Source organism: Hyperolius riggenbachi, chromosome 8, assembly GCF_040937935.1.
Source record: "Hyperolius riggenbachi isolate aHypRig1 chromosome 8, aHypRig1.pri, whole genome shotgun sequence".
In the NCBI taxonomy this organism is placed as follows: Eukaryota; Metazoa; Chordata; class Amphibia; order Anura; family Hyperoliidae; genus Hyperolius; species Hyperolius riggenbachi.
In genome coordinates, this window is record NC_090653.1 from 244,619,548 (window position 1) to 244,639,443 (window position 19,896).

The window sequence follows — 19,896 nt, forward strand, 5'->3', positions numbered from 1 at the left end:
CGTTTCCACTATCGCGAATTCGCATGCGTTTACCGCATGCGAATTCGCATGCGTTTACCGCATGTGGATTCGCATAGCCAATACAAGTGGATAGGACTGTTTCCACTTGTCAGGATTCCTTTGCGTTTTTCTGTGCAGAAAAAATCGGCACGGCAGAGCCATCAAAATTCGCATACCGCATACCGCTATGCGAATCGCATACAATGTATTTAATAGGGAATTTCGCATGCGGCATTGGTATGCGAATTTTCATGCGAATTCGCATGCGATTTCGTATGGAATCAATGGAAAAGCACACTGGTACTGCCATGGTTAAATTCGCATACATTATCATCCATGCGAAATCGTATGCAAATTCGCATACAACCGCATGCAAAATTCGCATCCGCATGCAGATTTTTACCGCACAAGTGGAAACAGGCCCTTAATCAGCTCTACTGAGACACTAATTACCCCATCTGTGCATGCTTGTGGTTTCCTGCAAAACATGTACTGTTGGTGGGCCTTGAAGGGAACCTAAACTGAGATAATACCAGTTGCCTGACTCTCCTGCTGATCCTGTGTCTCTAATACTCTTAGCCACAGCCCCTCAACAAGCATGCAGATCAGGTGCTCTGACTGAAGTCAGACTGGATTAGCTGCATGCTTGTTCCAGGTGTGTGATTCAGTCACTACTGCAGCCATAGAGATCAGCAGGATTACCAGGTAACTGGTATTGTTTGAAAGGAAACATCCATATACCTCTCAGTTTAGGTTCCCTTTAAGGGCATGCAGGGGCGCCTCTAGCCATTTTGTCACTCCAGGCGAGAAAACCTTTGTAGTCTGACAGCTCCCTCACTGTCCTCCCGGGCCCCTCCGTTGGTGTGCTGTAAGTCATGTAAAGTCCATGGACTACTGCGCATGTGTGATCCTGGCTCCACATGCCCTCTAAGCACGCCCCCATAGCTGGGAGTGTGCTGTGCAAGCGCAGTTCGTTAAAATTATAACTGCGTTTGCACAGAATGCTCCCTGCCACAGGAGCGCAAAGGAGTAGGTGTGCAGCCAAGAACAGCACAGGCGCACTGGCTCACAATTTGCGCACTTTACAGGAGCACAGCAGATCGGATCGAGAGGATGGTGAGGAGCTGACAGACTACAAGGGGCTAGAGAAAGCCCCAGGTATGTAAAATCCTTTGCCTCATTCATCTCAGGTTTATTCTATTTTAGTTTTCTGCCTTATATGGTCATATTTTTTGGGCAGGTGAAGACGTATTTGAGATGAAAACGTTTACCATTTCTGTAAAAGGTGTCACTGCTCTTGGGTCGGTCCATCATTAACTGTCCAGGCTTGCTGGGCAAAAGTTCCTTCATGATGGTTCCCAAAGGGTCTGACTTTCGTACAGAAACATTTGTGGCCACTGCAGTAGAGGTGCTTTCACTGGAAGTCCTCAACTCAGGCGATTTTTGGCTTTTGCTTGGTCTTAATATGGGGCTTTGATTATTCTTTACTTCATCATTAATTTTTCTAGTAAAGTTCAGCCTGGTTTTTAGTTCAGCTTTGTTGTGTTCAACTTGAGTGCGCAGAGTTGGGAGGTGGAAGGAAGTCTTGTCCTGAGCGGCTAAGTAATCTCTTCTGTTCCATGTGGGCACGGGTATTGTTTTACCCTGTATAATAACGGCACCGCCATTCTGTTGTGAGGCTTCCACTTCCTGTCTCTGCTCATTTTGACGTTTTTGTAACTTAACTTTGGACAGGAAGCTTTCCGGAGTCCATCTTTGAGGAGGAGTGTTCAAGGGGTTTGGCAGAATCCCCAGATGTGTTGGGGACGGTGTCCTCTCCAAGCGTGGTAGTTTTTGGAGTGACTCATCCCTTTTGCCCAGGTCAGTTGCAAGGGTGAAGGTGTTCGGATATTTTCTACGAAGCTCATTGTAGAATCCGTCTAAATTTTTGTTACTGACACTTGAAACATCCATGAACTTGGCTTCCAAGAGGATGGCCTTCTGCTGTTTTAAAGTGTTTGGGCGGCATTATATCACAACGGTTTGGCTGTACAAGGAGAGAAAGGAAATATTTTGGATAAGGCTAAGCAATGTGTTCTGTTATCATCAGTATGTAAAACAAAAAGTTGGAACAACTGAGAGCCCAATATAATGTAGCAGGTTAATGAATTGGGAGAATATGTCAAATGGAGAAATACTCACAAACCACGGTTAACTCAAAGGTAACCACTGAGAAGGCATGTGGGGAGGATGAACTTGACCACACTCGGGATAAGAAGTCACTCTCTGTAGTGTAGAAAGGGGTACCACCCCTCCACCAATGGTGGACAAACAGCAGCAAAAATTGTTGAATCAAAAGGCACCAACAAGGATAAAATGCATTAAAAACGGGTTAAAAAGGAGGTAGTGGTGGACTAACCCCACATTTGATCACCCAGTCAATTTCACAAATGGAATTTTTATTGAACACTTATAAAACTCTAAAACTGCAATGCGTTTTATAGGATGCTACCTTCTTCTTCAGGCAAATTTAGTAGATTCTGTACAAGGATCTGTGAGCGATTAGCACCCCTGTCAAGCGCCAAGCATTCAGTGATTAATAAACATTCCTTTGTAAAAGTGACTGCTTTGGGTGATAAAATGAGAAGTTCACCAGTACCTCCTTTTTTGTACCACCAGTACCAGTTTTTAATACAGTTTATCCTTGTTTATACAATACAACAGGCTGCGCCACCTCTTATACACCTACAATCCTTAAAAATCACCAATCCTTTCTTTCATAAAAAGTTCTGTGAGTTCGCTGTGGGGTGTCCCATCCAATAGATTTATAGTTGTAAAGTCCACTGCGTTCTCACACCATTAGATGAAACCTATAAACAGAGAAATAAACTGCACATCGCGTAATCCTGTTTCAGCAATCCACACACTTCAAATCCGTGCAGTGTGAACCAAGTGCTTTCACTCGTGATACCTTCACCCACAATCAGAGAGGCTCACCGGATTACAACCACCTCGTTTTTCAGGTGGATACTCGTTTTTCAGGTGGTTGTAAGACCTGGTGAGGTGAATGGATACTGTGCATGTGCAAGCGCACAGCCGCTCTGCTCACTCACCTGTCGCCGGAAGTATTCTGCACAGGTGCAGAACACTCCGGGCGACAGAGGCACGTAGCCACTGACCTTGCCAGGTTGCCCACAGACTTGCATTACCCCAAGCTCCGTGCATTAGCGGGGTGCTTGCCGTAATGCGCTGCAGCCCTTGCATTGGGTCGGATACTTCCGGAGCAATACAGCAGCAGACCGCATTAGGTGTGAAAGTCTTTATAGACTTTCATTGCATGTGGTAAAATAGGGCAACGCAATGCAGGTTTCACCTGCAAGTGTAAAAGGGGTTGGACACAGGACGCAACATATGAAAAACATTTAACTTACAATCTCCCCGAAACGGAATCTGTTTGTAAGTTGGGGACCTCCTATATATGCATTCACTTTACCAACTACTACCAGCAATTAACCCATTATCTTGCTTCCTGAATAAAAATTGTTGGTTATCTGTGCTGCAGGGTCCCATATGTACCTCCATGGTCTGCTATGTCTATATTTTTGCTCTTGCCACAAACTTTTTTGGCATATATGTTTGAGTACTTCTTCTGAAAGTGGACCTAAACTGTTGCACAACACAGAAAGAAAACAGAGAAATGCACATTGTGTGTATTTAGAGAGTTTAGCCTGTCTAATTCCCCCTAATCTGTGTCCAATCGCAAGTTGTAATTTGATCTCAGCTGAGTCAGCTGGCTGCCACGGCAGAGCAGCTAAATTGTAAACACAGGATATTAACAATATGTCTGCTTCCATGAAAGCAAGAAGTAGACACTCTGCAAATTTATTGCAGGATTTGTATCAGCTGCAACAGAGAAATGTTTTTCTTTAAATTAATTGATTTAAAGGTTAGTATGTTGTTTATTTTTTAAAACAGAGAGGAAGTTCTGAGTTCAGGTCCATTTTAAAAAGTATTCTATACGGCATTTCTTTTGCTGGAAGTTCACAGGGATGTAACAGAAAATTGAAGATGTCTGCAGCCTGTAGCTGTCTGTGCACATACCTGGATGCTGAGCCCCCTTTAAAAGATGACAGCAGCAAATAGCGTGGCATGGTCACTCCTGCGTCGCATGTCCAGGTCTCCTCAGTGAGAGTTTAAGGTGCAGGCATTTTTCTTCCCTTTGGGTCATTTGCAGTTCCTGATGAGGGTTACACTGGCCCAGGTGCTGGTAGAGCCTGTAGGTGTGATTTAGTCAGTTATGGGGTGTGATTGTTGTACACTGCTGTCATGGTTGCAGGTCCTGGACAAAGACCTGGTGCAAGAATGCCTCACTTCACTGTGCAAATGACAGAGAAGGTGGAGCTGGTCCACCTGCAGAGGCATCAATAGGCCCCGTGTGTTTACACTCATGGAGATGTGCACAGCCTGTTCCGCAGGTGATTTAGTAGTTTGTCCACTCAGAAAGTACTTGGAGGAGGATTGCAGGCACAGTACAGTGTTCAGCTGTAGTGATGCAACCAAACGAGTTATTTATCTAGGCTGTGGCTGTGTTTTGTTTTTCTATTCTTATTTTAGAATCACCACATAAACAAATACGGAAGAGACCTACTGTAGCTCTATGTACAAACAGCAGACTATTGACTTCTTATACAGTGGTTTTGGTAAGACTTGGAAATGAGTGAGCAAAGTTGTGAGTGAACTTCTAATTTATATAAAATAAGTTTTTACGTCTAAACAATGATGCACTTACAACTCGTGAGGAGTGGCAATAAAGTGTGGTATATTGAACAGAGAGATAACGAGAGTAGTGAAATACTACTTACAAAATGGTTGCTATAAGGCAGAGGTGTCGAGCTCAAATACAGAGTGGGATGAAATTGAGCTCTGGGACCAAGTTGCTGGCCGAGCTCAATGTCTAGTGGCCACCTCTCTCCCTTATAAAGTTCCCTGGTGTCTTATAGCCCCCCTCCATCCCCTATACAGTTCCCTGATGTTTAGTGGTCCTCCTTCCCCTATACAATTCCCTAGTGTGTAGTGGCCCCCTTCCCTCTCTATACAGTTTCCTGGTCTCTAGTGCTGTCCCCCTCCTCATATGGCTTCCCTGATGAACTAGGGCTTCCCCTCCAATATAGCTTCTCTGGTGGTCTTGAGTGGGCCAAACATAATGCAAAGTAGGGTAACAACCTGAGGGCCAAATGTGATGGCTCCGAGGGCAAGATTTGACCCAAGGGTAGTAGTTTGACATGTATGCTATAAGGCAGCCACAGTAACGGGCAAGTGGAGAATTCTATCTCCGCGCAGATCTGTTTAAGGTCTTCTATGATGGTTTCTCTCCAAAAAAGTAAAAAAACCTCAGGATAGTAATCTCAAGGAGAACGGGACTAGGGGAATGGACTATCCTCTAACAGGTGCTCCGAGTCCATGCTGCTCTTACCTAAGGCACATTGAAATTGACCACAAGAAGCAGGTAAAGATGATGCCGTTCACAGGTCGTGAAAGTCATTGCCATTTTTAGCCTCCAATAAATATTATATTGAAAGCCCATTGCTCATCTGTGGTAAAAGTATTTTAAACTTTTTTAAACATTTTATATCCCAGGGTGCCTCCTCACATGCTTCCACTTACAACCCAGTTAGGGCTTGTTCACACCTAGGGCGGTTTTTGCCTTTTTTTAAGCGCTGGTGATTTTCAAAATCGATTGAATCATTCGATCGATTTTCTATTTTTTTCCACTCAATTTCCCACTCGATTCTCTTATCTTTTCTTATCAATTTCCATTCACTTTTATGAGAAATCGAAAAGTAAAACGATCGAGAGTAATATCGGACATGACGGTATTTATCAATCGAACGGAAAAACGTAAAGTGTGTAACTAGCATTACTGACTGGAATAAAGTTTACAGTCAATTAAACACATTTTCAGTAGAAAAATACATATATTAACACAGATCTATACATCAGACTTGAAACAGGGGCAAATAAGAAAGCAAGAAGAACAGATGGGTTTGGCTCCCAAAGAGGGACTGTTCTTCCAAAAGTGGGACTGTTGTAAGCTATGCTTGTAGTACTGTCCTCCACCACAGTGCCCAACTCACAGTGTGCCTCCTCACCATGGTGCTTCCCCCTACTATGTTCCCCCTCTCACCACTCTGCTCCCTTGTAGTGTCTTGTCTTCCCCTCACTATAATGCCCCCATCATATCCTCCTCATCCAAGACTAGGACTCCCCAGTCCCCAGCAGCACTACCCCATCAGTCTGCTGGTGCTTAGGGAGGTGGTGGGCGTGGTCAGCAGGAGGTGTGATTAGGTCAAGCTTTCTGCCAGGAAGACTCCGCCACCAACTCGCGCATCTGCGCAGTGCAGGGCAGAGCTGCGGGAGCGCGCCAAGGCTCGTGCACGTCGGTAAGTGATAGAGAGGGGGATACACGCGTGACGTCATATGATACGCGACAGCCTGGTTGGCCCGAGATGACAGCCGAAGAAAGCAGAGGAAACGAAAGCAGTAAGGACGGGTAACTATGTACCTGCTCCGTTCCCTTAGTGACGTTACCCTGCATTGAAACAGGGAGGGAAAGGCTAGCAGTACCAGAGGAAAAGAAGGGGGCCCTGTGGAATGGGGTGCTGTGACAGCAGATCTAAGTAACGTTATTGTACATTCACTGTGTTATATGACAAGTACCCAACCCTCACTGCTAAAGTCACGTTTTGGTGCTTTGGTTTAACCCTTTGTTACCTGCTTGTCCTAGCCATAAACCCTGTTCCTTACTGTAACATATGCAGTGGAATTAGGCACTAGTAGGAGAGGGGGTAATAATATTACCCCCTCTCCTACTTGTGCCTAATACCTAACCACAATAACTAATAACTAGCCTAGGGTCACTACAGCGAAAAACTGTAAAATTTAAAATATGTGTAAACATATACAAATAAGTACATTTTTTCCAGAGTAAAATGAGCCATAAATTACTTTTCTCCTATGTTGCTGTCTCTTAGGGCCCATTCACACCTTAGCGGGAATCGCGCTATTCACGCTCATGGCAAACCGCTAGCTGTTTTGCAAAAAACGCTACACATTGGGCTCTATTCATAAAACTTTACCGCAAGTTTTCCGCTCAAAACAGCGGACTTTCCCGACCATTTAGCAAAGTGGGCATTCATAAAAGCTGTTCCCGCATGAAAATCTACAATCCCCCAGCAGAGCGAGAAATTTCCGCCTTCTGCAGTGTTTTTTTAGGTTTATCTAGAAAAAAGTAACAAAATGGCCATTCATAAAGATTAGAGGAAGCGGTATGTGGACGGGAAATACCGCTTCCTCTGATTTAGCGAGAAGCCTGCGGATTGCATACAAGTGAATGGGACAGACCTCCCAAAGAGAGCAGCGCACGGAGGGACTCTGCCGGCTTAAGTGTTTCCGCATGCCTTCCGACAGCTTACCGCCAGCCTTCAGCGGGAGATCCCTGCACTTGCATCGCAGCTGGCAAGATTTTTATGAATGACCACCCAGAAATCTAAAATACCGCTGCGGTATTTTACCTCCACGAGTATTTTCGCAACAAATTTTTTATGAATAGAGCCCATTGTAGCAAGTGGCAGTGTTCTCACTGCCGCGTTTGTGGTTAGCGATAACCGTAAACGCGATGCATGCAGCGGTTTGGTGGCGATTAGCGTGCAAAGCTCCAAAACCGCCGCAGTGTCCAGTGATTTTTTTTCCGCGTTAATCGCGGGAAAATCACTCCCGCAAAACCGGTGTTTTGCGATTATAGGTGTGAACGGGGCCTTACAGTAAGTAGTAGAAATCTGACAGAAGTGACAGGTTTTGGGCTAGTCCATCTCTTTATAATGGATTCTCAGGGATATATTTATTTTCAAAAGCACTTAGTGAATGGCAGTTGCTCTGTCCAACTGCCAAACAACTGTGTAGGGAGCAAGGAAGCTGGCCAGCATCATTGTTCAAATCATGTTTAGGGAATATCTTTATACAGAATAAAAGCCTTGCTGAGAATCCCCTATGAAGAGATGGACTAGCCCAAAACCTGTCGCTTCTGTCAGATTTCTACTACCTACTGTAAGTTACAGCAACATAGGCGAAAAGGAATTTATGGCTCATTTTACTCTGGAAAAAAACATAATTCTTATTTGTCTGTTTCCACACATTTTAAATTTACATTTTTTTTTGCTGTAGTGCCCCTTTTTAACCTACCTAGATCCTAACTCTTTAGGTTGCCTGATAACTGACCTGGTAAGACAACTTGCTATGTAGGCTATTTGGCGTCAGTCTACTTGAGGGGACTCAGTTAGTAACATCATAGATCAACATCTATCTGCTCACAGCAATCTGGTCATGTCTGCTAATTTGTAGGAAATAAGGGACCTAGCATTTGCACTATCCGTACCACCAACTGAATTGAAGGGTGCAGGTCCTGGTGTGCAGTTTTATGATAGGTACACGCAATACAATTTTCTGACACATTTATTGTCAGATCGACTATTTCCAACAGGTCCGTTCTGATTTCTGATCGATTTTACGATAGATTTTCCATTCATGGAAAATGGATTTTCTTTTATTGAAAATTGATCAGAAATTAGATTGGACCTGTTGGAAATAGTCGATCTGACAGTAAATCTGTCAGAAAATTGTATCGTGTGTACCTAGCATTGGCATTACGGCCCTTTCAGATGGGCAGCAAACAGGCAGTGAATTCACCGGCTGTCAGCTGCTCTCCTGCACCGGTCATGTGCTTGTTAGCGCTCAGTTCTGGCGTTAGACTGCCCCCCCCTCCATAGAGTCACATCTGAGCATGGCTTTAGCTATTCTCACACTCAACACTTCACAATTCTCTGCTGCCCTGTAACACAGCCCCGTGTCAGTGGTTGGTGGCCCTGCAACGCCACCACGTGTCAGTGCTTGGTGGCCCTGTAACGCCACCACGTGTCAGTGCTTGGTGGCCCTGTAACGCCACCACGTGTCAGTGCTTGGTGGCCCTGTAACGCCACCACGTGTCAGTGCTTGGTGGCCCTGTAATGCCACCACGTGTCAGTGCTTGGTGGCCCTGTAACACCACCACGTGTCAGTGCTTGGTGGCCCTGTAACACCACCACGTGTCAGTGCTTGGTGGCCCTGTAACACCACCACGTGTCAGTGCTTGGTGGCCCTGTAACACCACCACGTGTCAGTGCTTGGTGGCCCTGTAACACCACCACGTGTCAGTGCTTGGTGGCCCTGTAACACCACCACGTGTCAGTGCTTGGTGGCCCTGTAACACCACCACGTGTCAGTGCTTGGTGGCCCTGTAACACCACCACGTGTCAGTGCTTGGTGGCCCTGTAACACCACCACGTGTCAGTGCTTGGTGGCCCTGTAACACCACCACGTGTCAGTGCTTGGTGGCCCTGTAACACCACCACGTGTCAGTGCTTGGTGGCCCTGTAACACCACCACGTGTCAGTGCTTGGTGGCCCTGTAACACCACCACGTGTCAATGCTTGGCAGGCATGGTGTTACTACCACTGCAATTCGGCTGTATATAAAGTGCACCCGAATTGCACTGGCAGGCGACAGTGATCTGCTTGGCAATCGTGCAGTTCAGCCTTGCCTCTGAAAGAGGCCTTAGTGTTTCCTGCTGCCCCCCCCCCCCCCTATTTGTTACAGAATTAGTGGACATGATCAGATTGCAGTGAGAATGAAGCGTCCGTTGGTCTATGAGGGTTCCTGCTGGGTCCCCTCAAGTAGACTAACATCAGCTATTTTAACATACCTGCCCCTACCTTTCCATGCCCACACAGTATGACTGCAGTATATCCCACAGATAAAAGCACTAGTTTATTAACACTTGGAGATTAAAAAAGTGACCTTAGACAAGTAAGTGAGGGAATTGGCAATAATGTATCTGGCAGTGCAGAAATCGCCATGTTGGAGGAACATTTGAAAAAAAATTTAGATACAAGTCATACAAATTAGTAGTTTTAGCACTTTATAGTTTCCAAAGCTATCAATGTACAAAGTATTAGAAGATATGTTAAAACATGCCCTCCTTGGGCTCTCTTTAAAAGGTTGCAAAGATGACAATGAGGCCTACAACATTCACAGTTGTAAGCCTAGAAACGGGTTAGCTGGATAGTCAGAGGTCCGGCAAACAGTTCCCCGCATGGAGACTGGAATGTTGACTCCCTGTCATGTCACTGCTGCTGTCACGGTTGTCTCATCCACATTACATTGATGGCTGTCTTTTACAATCTGTTGAGATGCTTTAAAGAACAAGTGACACCCATGCTAACCTAGAAATAAAAAAACACATATATAAGTAGTTAAATGCTAGTTCTACATACTTAACACATGTATTGCACTGTCCACTTTATGATTCCTGTGAATTTGATAAAGGAAAAGCTGAGGATCCTATTCTAGACAGTTTCCATCTTGGTTAACTTTGACCTCCTGACATCATTTCCTCCCTCACTCTTTTTTGCTCCTCTTGCTAATTGTGTATCCGTTACACGCCCTCCTCCCAGAGTCTTCAGACACTCCCACTGAGGTTTATACTAGGAAGTGCACTGTCTTATGTTATTAGAAGGAGGGGGAAATAAATGGAAGAGGAGGAATATATTATAGATAAAACAACCCCCCAGCATGCAGCTGTTTGTCAATGGCAATTAAAGGGCCAGTGCTCCTAAGGTATGTGATAACTCCAAACCATAACAGCAGAAAAAGTTTTGCAAGTTTTGAATGCAGGATTAGCATCTTTATCACTTAATACGCTCACACCAGTTGCTGTTGAAATTAGATTTTTATGGTGACAATCCTGCTTTTACCATCAATTGCTTTAAGGCCCGTACCCACTACGCCATTTTTCCGTTGAGCAGAATTTATTTTTTGAGCGACGAGCAATCGTTTTAACGATTTTGCAATGTGGGCACAGGCGTATAATTACACAAATGACATTTGGTGAGGTGTGACAAAAACGACCACCGTGACGGATTGGAACTTGATGACTCCCGTGCAAAGTACCATGATCGTTTGTCCTCCCGTTCGCACCGGTGGTGTGGCATCACGTGTTTGCACTGGTAGGATGGATTGGAGAACCTCGTTCGTGGGAAGGCGTCGCTGTGAGGTTCTCCGATCCATCTTCAGGTGAGTATTCAGCTTTATAGTTTGGAACAATATGAACACTGAATTACTGTAGTTTAAAGAGAAACTCCGACCAAAAATTGAACTTTATCCCAATCAGTAGCTGATACCCCCTTTTACATGAGAAATCTATTCCTTTTCACAAACAGATCATCAGGGGTTGCTGTATGACTGATATTGTGGTGAAACCCCTCCCACAAGAAACCCCTCCCACAAGAAAAGTTCAAACTTTTGTGGGAAATAGCTGTTTACAGCTGTTTCCAACTGCCAAAAACCATGCAGCAGCTACATCACTTGCCAGCAGTAGAATGTTCACTGGAGTTCCTCTTTACATGAATTTCCTTAGTTCTTTATGTCCTCATTATGGCCTTATTGAGATGCCTCAGATCATAAGTCTAATGATCTATTTATGATCATAGCATAACCCTTCTTATCTTTTTTTTTTTTTTTTTTCTTTTTTCTACAACATTAACGAAAATTTGTTAAACGATGCATGCCGCAATCATTCGCTTTTGAAAGACCTTTAAGTCTGATTAAGTCGTTGAGGATCAGAACAATCCTCATTGACTTGCGCAGGTTTTGCTGCAATAGTGTAAACAATCGTTTATGCAATTGTTTGTTTCCGACGCTGCAAACGACGCTTACTGATGTTGTCAGATGGATCAGGGAAAACGATTGTTTGTCGGTGGAGATCTCTGATTTATCTGGCCACATCTGCCAGTGGGTATGTATCTTCCCAGTAAAATTCTCATCCATCTGCTGTTGTAGTTCACACTGCATCTCACACAAGGGGCTCGATTCACACAGCCGCGCTATGTTTTGCATAAAACTTTACACGCGCTATAACAAACGTTCACGCGGCACAACACGCACGCAAATGTTTGTTATATCGCACGTAAAGTTTTATGCGCGGTAAACCACGCGCGAAGCATATCGCGGACGTGCTATGAGTTAGCACGGCTTTGTAAATCAAGCCCAAGGACTCCTGTCTGCTCATACTCCTTCCTCCCCTCTCCATGGGACAAAGCAGGCTGCTTGACCTTAAACTCAGCAGCCTCTCTGTAGAGGCATCATGGGTAACAACTGAATGTTTAGGGCGACAGCAATGATTGTTTAATGCAACAACAATTCTTCAATCTCTTTCCAAAGAGCTTGCCACAAAATGCATGATGTGAATAAATCTGTGGCTCCCTTGTTACACCAGACCTATTACTGCCCTGCTTGCTGGAGTGTTACCTTCTGTCCTGAAATGGTCATTTAATTTTTTTTCCCTGCAGCAAATCCCTGCTGTTATTCTTGGACATGTAACATGGAAGGTATGTGTGAATAGTGCAGTGCAAGGGGATCACTATTTTTAGTGAGCTTTGTAGTTCGTTCAGAGCCATTTGCTGTTCCAACAGATGGGGCCTCTGTGTAGGTCTGATGTGACTCGTGTCATCATCCTGTCACCCTGTCCCAGCCCCCTGCTCACATCTGACATGAAGAATGGAATGACTTCTTACACTGCCCGTGACTTACTCATTGCCCTGCAAACCCCTCTACGTGGGAACTATTGCCCTCTCCCTGTCAGCACAGGGGTTAAACCTTCTAAATAGTAAAAATAGTGTTGCGTCGCGGGAGTTGAGCCCCAGCAAAGCTGATATCCTCCGTAATAAGCTGTCACAGTTAATTCTCTGCATTGCAGGGCTAGTTTTCTGTGTGCGGTGAAATTTAATCCTTGATGAAGTTTGTTGGGCAAAGCGGCACAGGCAGAGGTCGGACAAAGACACCCCTTGCTTTCATATCAGCCACACGCCGCCGTGGATCCAACTTTTTACCAGTTGTCCGCCTCAATGAGTTTGTTAAGAGCTGGCCGTAAAGCGATAGGAATGGAATTACAGCAGCAAGTGTTTCCTACATGCAAGAAGCCAAGCTGATGAAATGTAGCGTGGACAGAAAGTAGTTGAAGACTTCAAGTTTAGAATTTGAAATAGATTTTTTTTTTTCTTTTTGTGTTTCAGTTTTTTCCATAATGTCAGGCTTACTGGTGGAAGACGAGACTCAGTTCTACTGTAACGCTAAGACGTACTGGAAGAATGTGCCGCCCACGGTGGACGGGATGCTGGGAGGGTATGGACACATCTCTAGCATAGACCTCAGTGGCTCCAAGAAGTTTCTCCAGAGATTCCTCAAAGTGAGTAGAGGTGTTTATTAATATGTGATATATTGTGCCGTTATGCTTCTCAGTGTGAAGGCGCAAAGGCATTGTGGGCAAACCGGTGACACAAACTGGAAGTTCACATGACCACTGTTACATAGACTTTAAAAGTTGGGTTAAAGTGAACACAAGGTGAAAGTAAACTGATGAGGTAACTTAATTATATTCATCATCCTACTTCCAAAAATTGCTTTTTTAGTATCCCTTGGCTTTCTTTTATGTTTAAATGGTCTCTTATCAGTGGCAGCCTATTAAGTATCCCAGAGTTAGAAAAAGGTCAATAGTTCATGTATTTTAGCTCTCCTTGCTCTCACAAATTGTATTCTGCCAGGAAAACTTTTATGGCTGTAATTTGCTTACCAGTGATGATTACTATATTCCCTTGACAAGACAAAAGCTGTCACTTTCATGCCTTAGAAATTAGTAAAATAAAATAAGTAAAACAGCCTGGTTATTAAGGTTTTGTACTGGACATATACATTTATCTCATCATGTCACATGTAGCCTCGGGTACACTTTACGGGAATTGCAGGTTTGGTGGAAATTGCTGGGTTTACTTGTGATGCTGATGCTGACCAGTCCATTAGTGGCACGTCCAATATACAGTGTCTTCTGAATTTGACTACAAAACTGCAGCAGTTTATGGAAGTCTGTAATCACACAACTATGATTACTTGCTAACTACTGAAATTATGTAACATCAAGCAGATTAGATTAGGCTTGTTTGAGTGGGTTAAGTTTAGGGTTGGTAAAGCTTACAGATATTTTATCGGAATTACCGGTGCCTAGATTTCCCCAGCACCATTTTTCCATGTGCAAATATTTGGGACATAAAGCTACACTCTCCTCCACCCATACTGTTGAACACTGGTAGGTGTAGTTCTTTTTAAAGAGGAACTCCAGTGAAAATAATGTATTAAAAAGGTGCTTCATTTTTACAATAATTATGTATACATGATTTAGTCAGTGTTTGCCCATTGTAAAATCTTTTAAATCCCTGATTTACATTCTGACATTTATTACATGGTGACATTTTTACTGTTGGCAGGTGATGTAGCTGCTGCATGCTTTTTTGGCAGTTGGAAACAGCTGTAAACAGCTATTTCCCACAATGCAACAAGGTTCACAGACAGGAAACTGCCAGGAGTACCACGGTCCTCAGGGTTTCTTGTGGGAGGGGTTTCACCACAATATCAGTCATACAGCGCCCCCTGATGGTCTGTTTGTGAAAAGGAAAAGATTTCTCATGTAAAAGGGGGTATCAGCTACTGATTGGGATTAAGTTCAATTCTTGGTCGGAGTTTCTTTTTAAAATGACCCATAACTAAACTCAGGCCTATATAAATTGAGCACTTGATGATAAAATACATGATCAGAGGTTACCTTCAGGCTGCTTTCACGTTAGTGCAGCCTGTAACGCAGCCCCACCGCACAGTAATGAAAAATCAATGGGCTGCTCACAGTGCCCACGTTGCGTTACATTGTAACGCAGCACATCCATTGAGAGTGCTGCATGCTGTGCGTTATGCGCGACTAAGCCGCGTTAGACTGTGCGCACATGCTCAGTAGTGTTGGGGAGGAGTGAAGAGCGGCCAGGCACATAGCTAATTAATATTCACTGCACGGTGTGACATGCAGTGTTTACTTCCTGGAGTGGCCCTCTGTGCGGCGATTGGCCAGGCGGGACCACGTGATGCTGCATGCATCCAAGAGTGCGCATCACGGACGACAGAGTGAGCTGCACAACGCGGCTCACTCTGACGTCCACATCAGAGAGCACCAGGCGTTGCTTTAGGGGCATGTTATGTGCCCTATAACGTCCCCTAAACGCAACGTCCTGGTGTGTAAGTAGCCTCAATGAAAAGTCTACATTTTCTCCAATTCCAGAGATTGGAAGAAATCAATATAGAATTGAGTGACATGAACTGAGCTGCTCAGTTCTTGTTGGTCATTCAGGTCATATTAAAGGACAAATACAGAGGCTTGAAAGTAGAGAGGATTTTTTATAGCAGTCCTTAGAACAGTAAAGTAACTCATACACTGGGTCGAATTCCCGCCGATACACAGCAGATTTGATCACTGTGGTGGAATCTGCTGTGAAATCGTTAACGCAGACGCTGACCGATCGGCTGATTTCCATCCGACATCGGTTGATTCAGTCGATCGGTCCTGACGAAAATGTTTGCTCGATCGTTGGCGGGTCGGGAGCGCGTCGCCAGCGGCGTTCGATTCAGCGACTACCGATGCAGCATAGCGGCAGCAATTTCACCTGTCTGGCCGGCGCGAGTCCCCGGGGTCCATGCTGTCTCCCTTTCTTCTGCGTCTCCTCTTCCCTTCCTGTCCCGTCCTGTGATTAGCGCCCTCTACTGTATGAACTTCCGCTAGTCACAGGACAGGAAGGGAAGAGGGGAAGAAGTGAGAGACAGCATGGATCCCGTGGACTCGTGCCAGCTGGACAGGTGATGTATTGCTGCTGGCCGGAGGAGCCCGAATGGAAGGAGGCCAGGGGGTGGCGAAGCAAGCGGCGGCTCCACAGGTTTTGAATCAATTTCATGCTGAAATCAATTCAAACTTGTGTGCTGTGTATGGGCAAATGAGAATAGGGTTAGGTTTAGAATTAGTAAAATATCTATAAAATTTGCCGATATTTTACTATCGGAAATACCACTGCTGAATAGTAGGATATTGTTAATTTTACCGATATCCTACTATTGGCTATTTCTGGCACGCACATTTCCCCACTCCTTTTTGCATGTACTTGCAACAGTACTGAAGAGGCTACTGTAAAACCTGAAGCAGCTGAGATGGAGTTTTTAAAGTCAAGATGTTTAGCTGTAGGGGCCTTTTAGGCTGGGTTTACAGTAGCTGTCAGCTATAACAAAATGGACAACTGATAAGAAGAAATTTTTCATGTTTCCCTACGGGTCAGTTCACATGGGAAATTCCTTCTCATCAGTTGTCTGTTGCGTTATAGCTGACAAACCAAATCGGTGTAAATCTAGTACACACCTTTGATGGATGTCAGGGATCGGGACCCGATCCTCGGGATTCATTGCAGGGCCAAGCGGATTGGGTGCTGTGTGTGTGTGTGACATCACGTGGCAGGCGGTGCGATCGGTAAAAATCGCCCGCCACTCGAGGAAGTTGAACCACCTGGGCGTATCGCTTATGGGTCGGAAGCTACTTTACTCATGCTTGATTATCTGCTGAAGCGGTCATTATCGGTCGCCAAATTTCATCAAGCACGTGTATAAGGTTTTAGTTGCACTGTTATCGTATTGGGGGCATTAGCCCTAGGTGCCTTTAAGCATCTAGCTAATGAATATAACAGGACATGGCAAAGTCATATACAGAATACAATGTATTGACCATATGGATGCATAACTAGCCCCCTCATACCATCACATACATAGGAAATCTGTGTTGGACAGTACGTCTCCCGAATATACTGCAGAAAAAGCAGTTCCCCTCCTGCTAGGGTCTTGTGTCCAGTGATGCCAATTCCTATGGGAAGGATGGGGATTCCTTACTACTCAGTAAGTAGTAGAGGGAGGGTAATCTCTGCAGTTTTCCTGCAAGTTCTGCATTGGTGTCTCTCCAGAGGTCTCACATCCCACACCCTGATCTCTTAGCTCTTCCTCTTGATTTAAATTAAAGGATACCTTATTACTACAAATATCAGCAAATTGACTCCATCTGTGTGTGGGGAGGTGTGCATAGCCTCACCACACCTCCTGTGGCCTGGCGTCTTCCTCCGTTTTTTCTGTAATTCTCCCCATTCTAATGGCCCTTTCACACCGGTGCAGTATTTTTACCGCACCCCACCGCCAGGCAATGAAAGTATATGGAGACTTTCCTAATACCACGTTACGGCGCGACGCTGATACCAGTTTACAGTGTGAAACCGCCCAGAGGGTCCTGGTCTACGCAGTCGTGACCTCTGACCCAGACGTGTTGCGCATGCACAGTGTATCCGCTAGGGATTGTGGTCGCAAGGTGACTGGTTGCAGACACACAAAAAAAATGATTTAAAAACAGTGAAAAGGCCTTTTATCCCTTTGGCCCCCATAGCAGCTGCTGTAGCCACTGTCACACCTCTGTATCTAATCACATATTTACAATTATTCCTGGAGTTAGACTTTAACGCTCAGGTTTTTCTTCTGGGCTTTTCGCGGCGTTGGCCTTCCAGCTCCTGGCTGATTGGATGCCCAGCATGAGATTGTAGTAAGAATTGAGGGTGTGTGTGTCTGTGCTCAAATACCTTGCAGTCCCTGGTGGCTTGTCAGCTACAGCACCTCAGGGGATGCAGAGAAGGATGACCTGTTAAACAGGTATGTTTTGTTCTTTCAAAACATGAAAACATGACATCCCTTCACTGTAGTGGCTGCATTTGCATGCAGGGCTGTGGAGTCGGAGTTGGAGCCGAGGAGTCGGGGCAATTTTGGGCACCCGGAGTCGGAGTCAGAGTCGTGGTTTCAGAAACTGAGGAGTCGGAGTCGCATGATTTTTGTACAAAATCTCACAGCCCTGTTAAGTATTAGACTAAGGAGTCAGAGTCGCTGAGTCGGAGTCTGAGCAATTTTGGGTACCCAGAGTCGTGGTTTCAGAAACTGAGGAGTTGGAGTCGGAAGATTTTTGTACCGACTCCACAGCCCTGTTTGCATGGTCATTATTCATGCAGAATTCTGATGTCCTGCAGTAGTCTAGATACAATGACAATTGTCTCGCCTTCTTAAAAACTGGTGATGTGTACAAACGTCACCTCCTTATGTGCAAGAAGCAATGCCTGTAATGTGCTGTGTCAGCACTGTCTGTGAAATAAGCAAATTATTTCTGTATGTCACTGAAAAGCCTAGCTTGTATAGCAGGCTTTCTCAACCAGGGTTTCCTTGAACCCCCGGGTTCCTTGAGTAATCTGCAGGGGTTCCTTGGCATTTTCCCCATCGTGGGGGAAATATAATAGAGCACTCTATAATAGGTGTACTTCAACAAGAAGCACTGAATTAAGAGGTCAGGAGACAGTATAATGAGTGGCAGTGCAATATGTGGTGGTGAAATAAAGAGCCACACATACTTTAAAAGACCATTCCTCCTGCAAAAAAAAAATCAGGGGTTCCTTGAGATCCAATAGTTATTTACAGGGTTCCTCCAGGGTACAACTCTCATCTTTTAGCACTCCTATATTCAATTTACAGTCAAACTTCAGCTGCTTCAGGCTGTTCTGACCTTCCTCAGTGCATGGCTTTGCCCCAAAAGGAATTCCCTACCCTTCCCACCCAGTCCCATAAAGTGGCAGGATGAAAAGGGAGGGGCACATGGAGCCCCATCACTGGCTGGGCGAGGTAGTGTGCCCAGCGGGGGAGGGGGGGGAGTTGGGTGTAAAGTAACAAGTTAAACTGGCTGCATACAACTGCAATCAAGCCACGAACAATTCACAAGCATCTCAGTAGTGCTGGGTACACACGGTTCTATTTCTCGTCCAATTGATGGGTATTCTGATAGTAAGTTGTATCGTGTTTACATATTCAAACTGCTCACGATCGCTGTGATAGGCTGACTCTGGGTTGGAGGGAGGGGGAAAACAAAAATAAAAAAAATAAAATTTAATAAAATATTTATAAAAAAAATAAACAACTCTGAGGGCAATTTGCCCGATCTGCTTGGCGGATCAGTTGGAGCAACTGTGGTAAATGTGGTTTATGGAAAAAACTTAGAGGAAACCGGAGACAAAAAAGTAAAAGCATTTATACTTACCTGGGGCTTCCTTCAACCCTCTTTAGGTTGTGGAGTCCCTCGCTGTCCTCCCGGGACACTTAAAGACAGCAGCCGTCTTCACCCAAGAAAAAAACGGATCCGTATGCGTTTGCGGGGACTCGTTTTTAAAACCTGAACGGACAGTCCAGATTTGCTGCATTTTCACGGATCCCGGATACACAGAGGGGTAGTGAAAAGCAAAGGGAAAATGGATCCCCATCTTCACAGGCAGTTTTGGACACAGGAAGCAAAAGACAGGAGGAGCGCTCCGTAGTGTGATACCGTTTAATAAAATGAAAACTGCGCAATAAAAGATACACTTACTAGATGTGTATGAACAGTAGGCATTTAAAATTGGCATATAGCCCAGAATAAAAAGGACATCCCCTCTTGGAAGCGAAACCTGAAGCTGCAGTGGCCAGCGGCAGCAAGGATCCAGATGGTAAATGGATGACAGGTGTCCCTTCGGGGTGACTGTGTGCAGGTTACGTCAAGACGCGTTTCGGCGTGTCCACGCCTTCGTCAGTTAACGTACCTGCATGCACACTATGCTCCTATTTAAAACAGGAGTCAAGGGAATGACTTCCCAGAGCAAATTGAGGTTAACGAGGGTGAGAGGGTAGGGGGCGGGGTTGCAAAGTGCAGCAAACAAAAACCCTATATTTTCCAGCCTCCTGACGGAAGCTCAACTCTAAATCACCAGGGCATAAAGCCCTGACGGCAAATAACTGATTGATTCAACCGCAACAGTATGAAGTGTTGCAAAAAAAAAAAAAAAAAAAAAAAAAAAAACCCGTGGCCCCAGC

The 19,896-nt window shown here is 44.9% G+C and overlaps 2 protein-coding genes across 10 annotated transcripts in view; one reads left to right on the forward strand and one right to left on the reverse strand.

The window, feature by feature from the left end:
- The window catches only part of LOC137527701 (uncharacterized), a 154,984-nt gene extending 148,628 nt beyond the window's left edge, over positions 1-6,356 (reverse strand). For 2 of the 3 annotated variants that reach the window (XM_068248483.1, XM_068248485.1), the window contains exons 1-2: positions 4,081-6,356; positions 1,272-2,026 (exon numbers count right to left, since the gene is read on the reverse strand). In XM_068248483.1, coding sequence (XP_068104584.1) covers positions 1,272-1,953 — 682 coding nt within the window. In that variant the 5' untranslated portion in view covers positions 1,954-2,026; positions 4,081-6,356. The remainder of the gene's footprint in view (positions 1-1,271; positions 2,027-4,080) is intronic. The other variant, XM_068248484.1, reaches the window with a different exon arrangement.
- NTMT1 (N-terminal Xaa-Pro-Lys N-methyltransferase 1) overlaps positions 6,343-19,896 on the forward strand; it is a 33,982-nt gene continuing 20,428 nt past the window's right edge. Inside the window, exons 1-2 of one of the 7 annotated variants that reach the window (XM_068248489.1) lie at positions 6,343-6,419; positions 13,140-13,312. In XM_068248489.1, coding sequence (XP_068104590.1) covers positions 13,151-13,312 — 162 coding nt within the window. In that variant the 5' untranslated portion in view covers positions 6,343-6,419; positions 13,140-13,150. The other 6 variants (XM_068248486.1, XM_068248487.1, XM_068248488.1 and 3 more) reach the window with 6 other exon arrangements.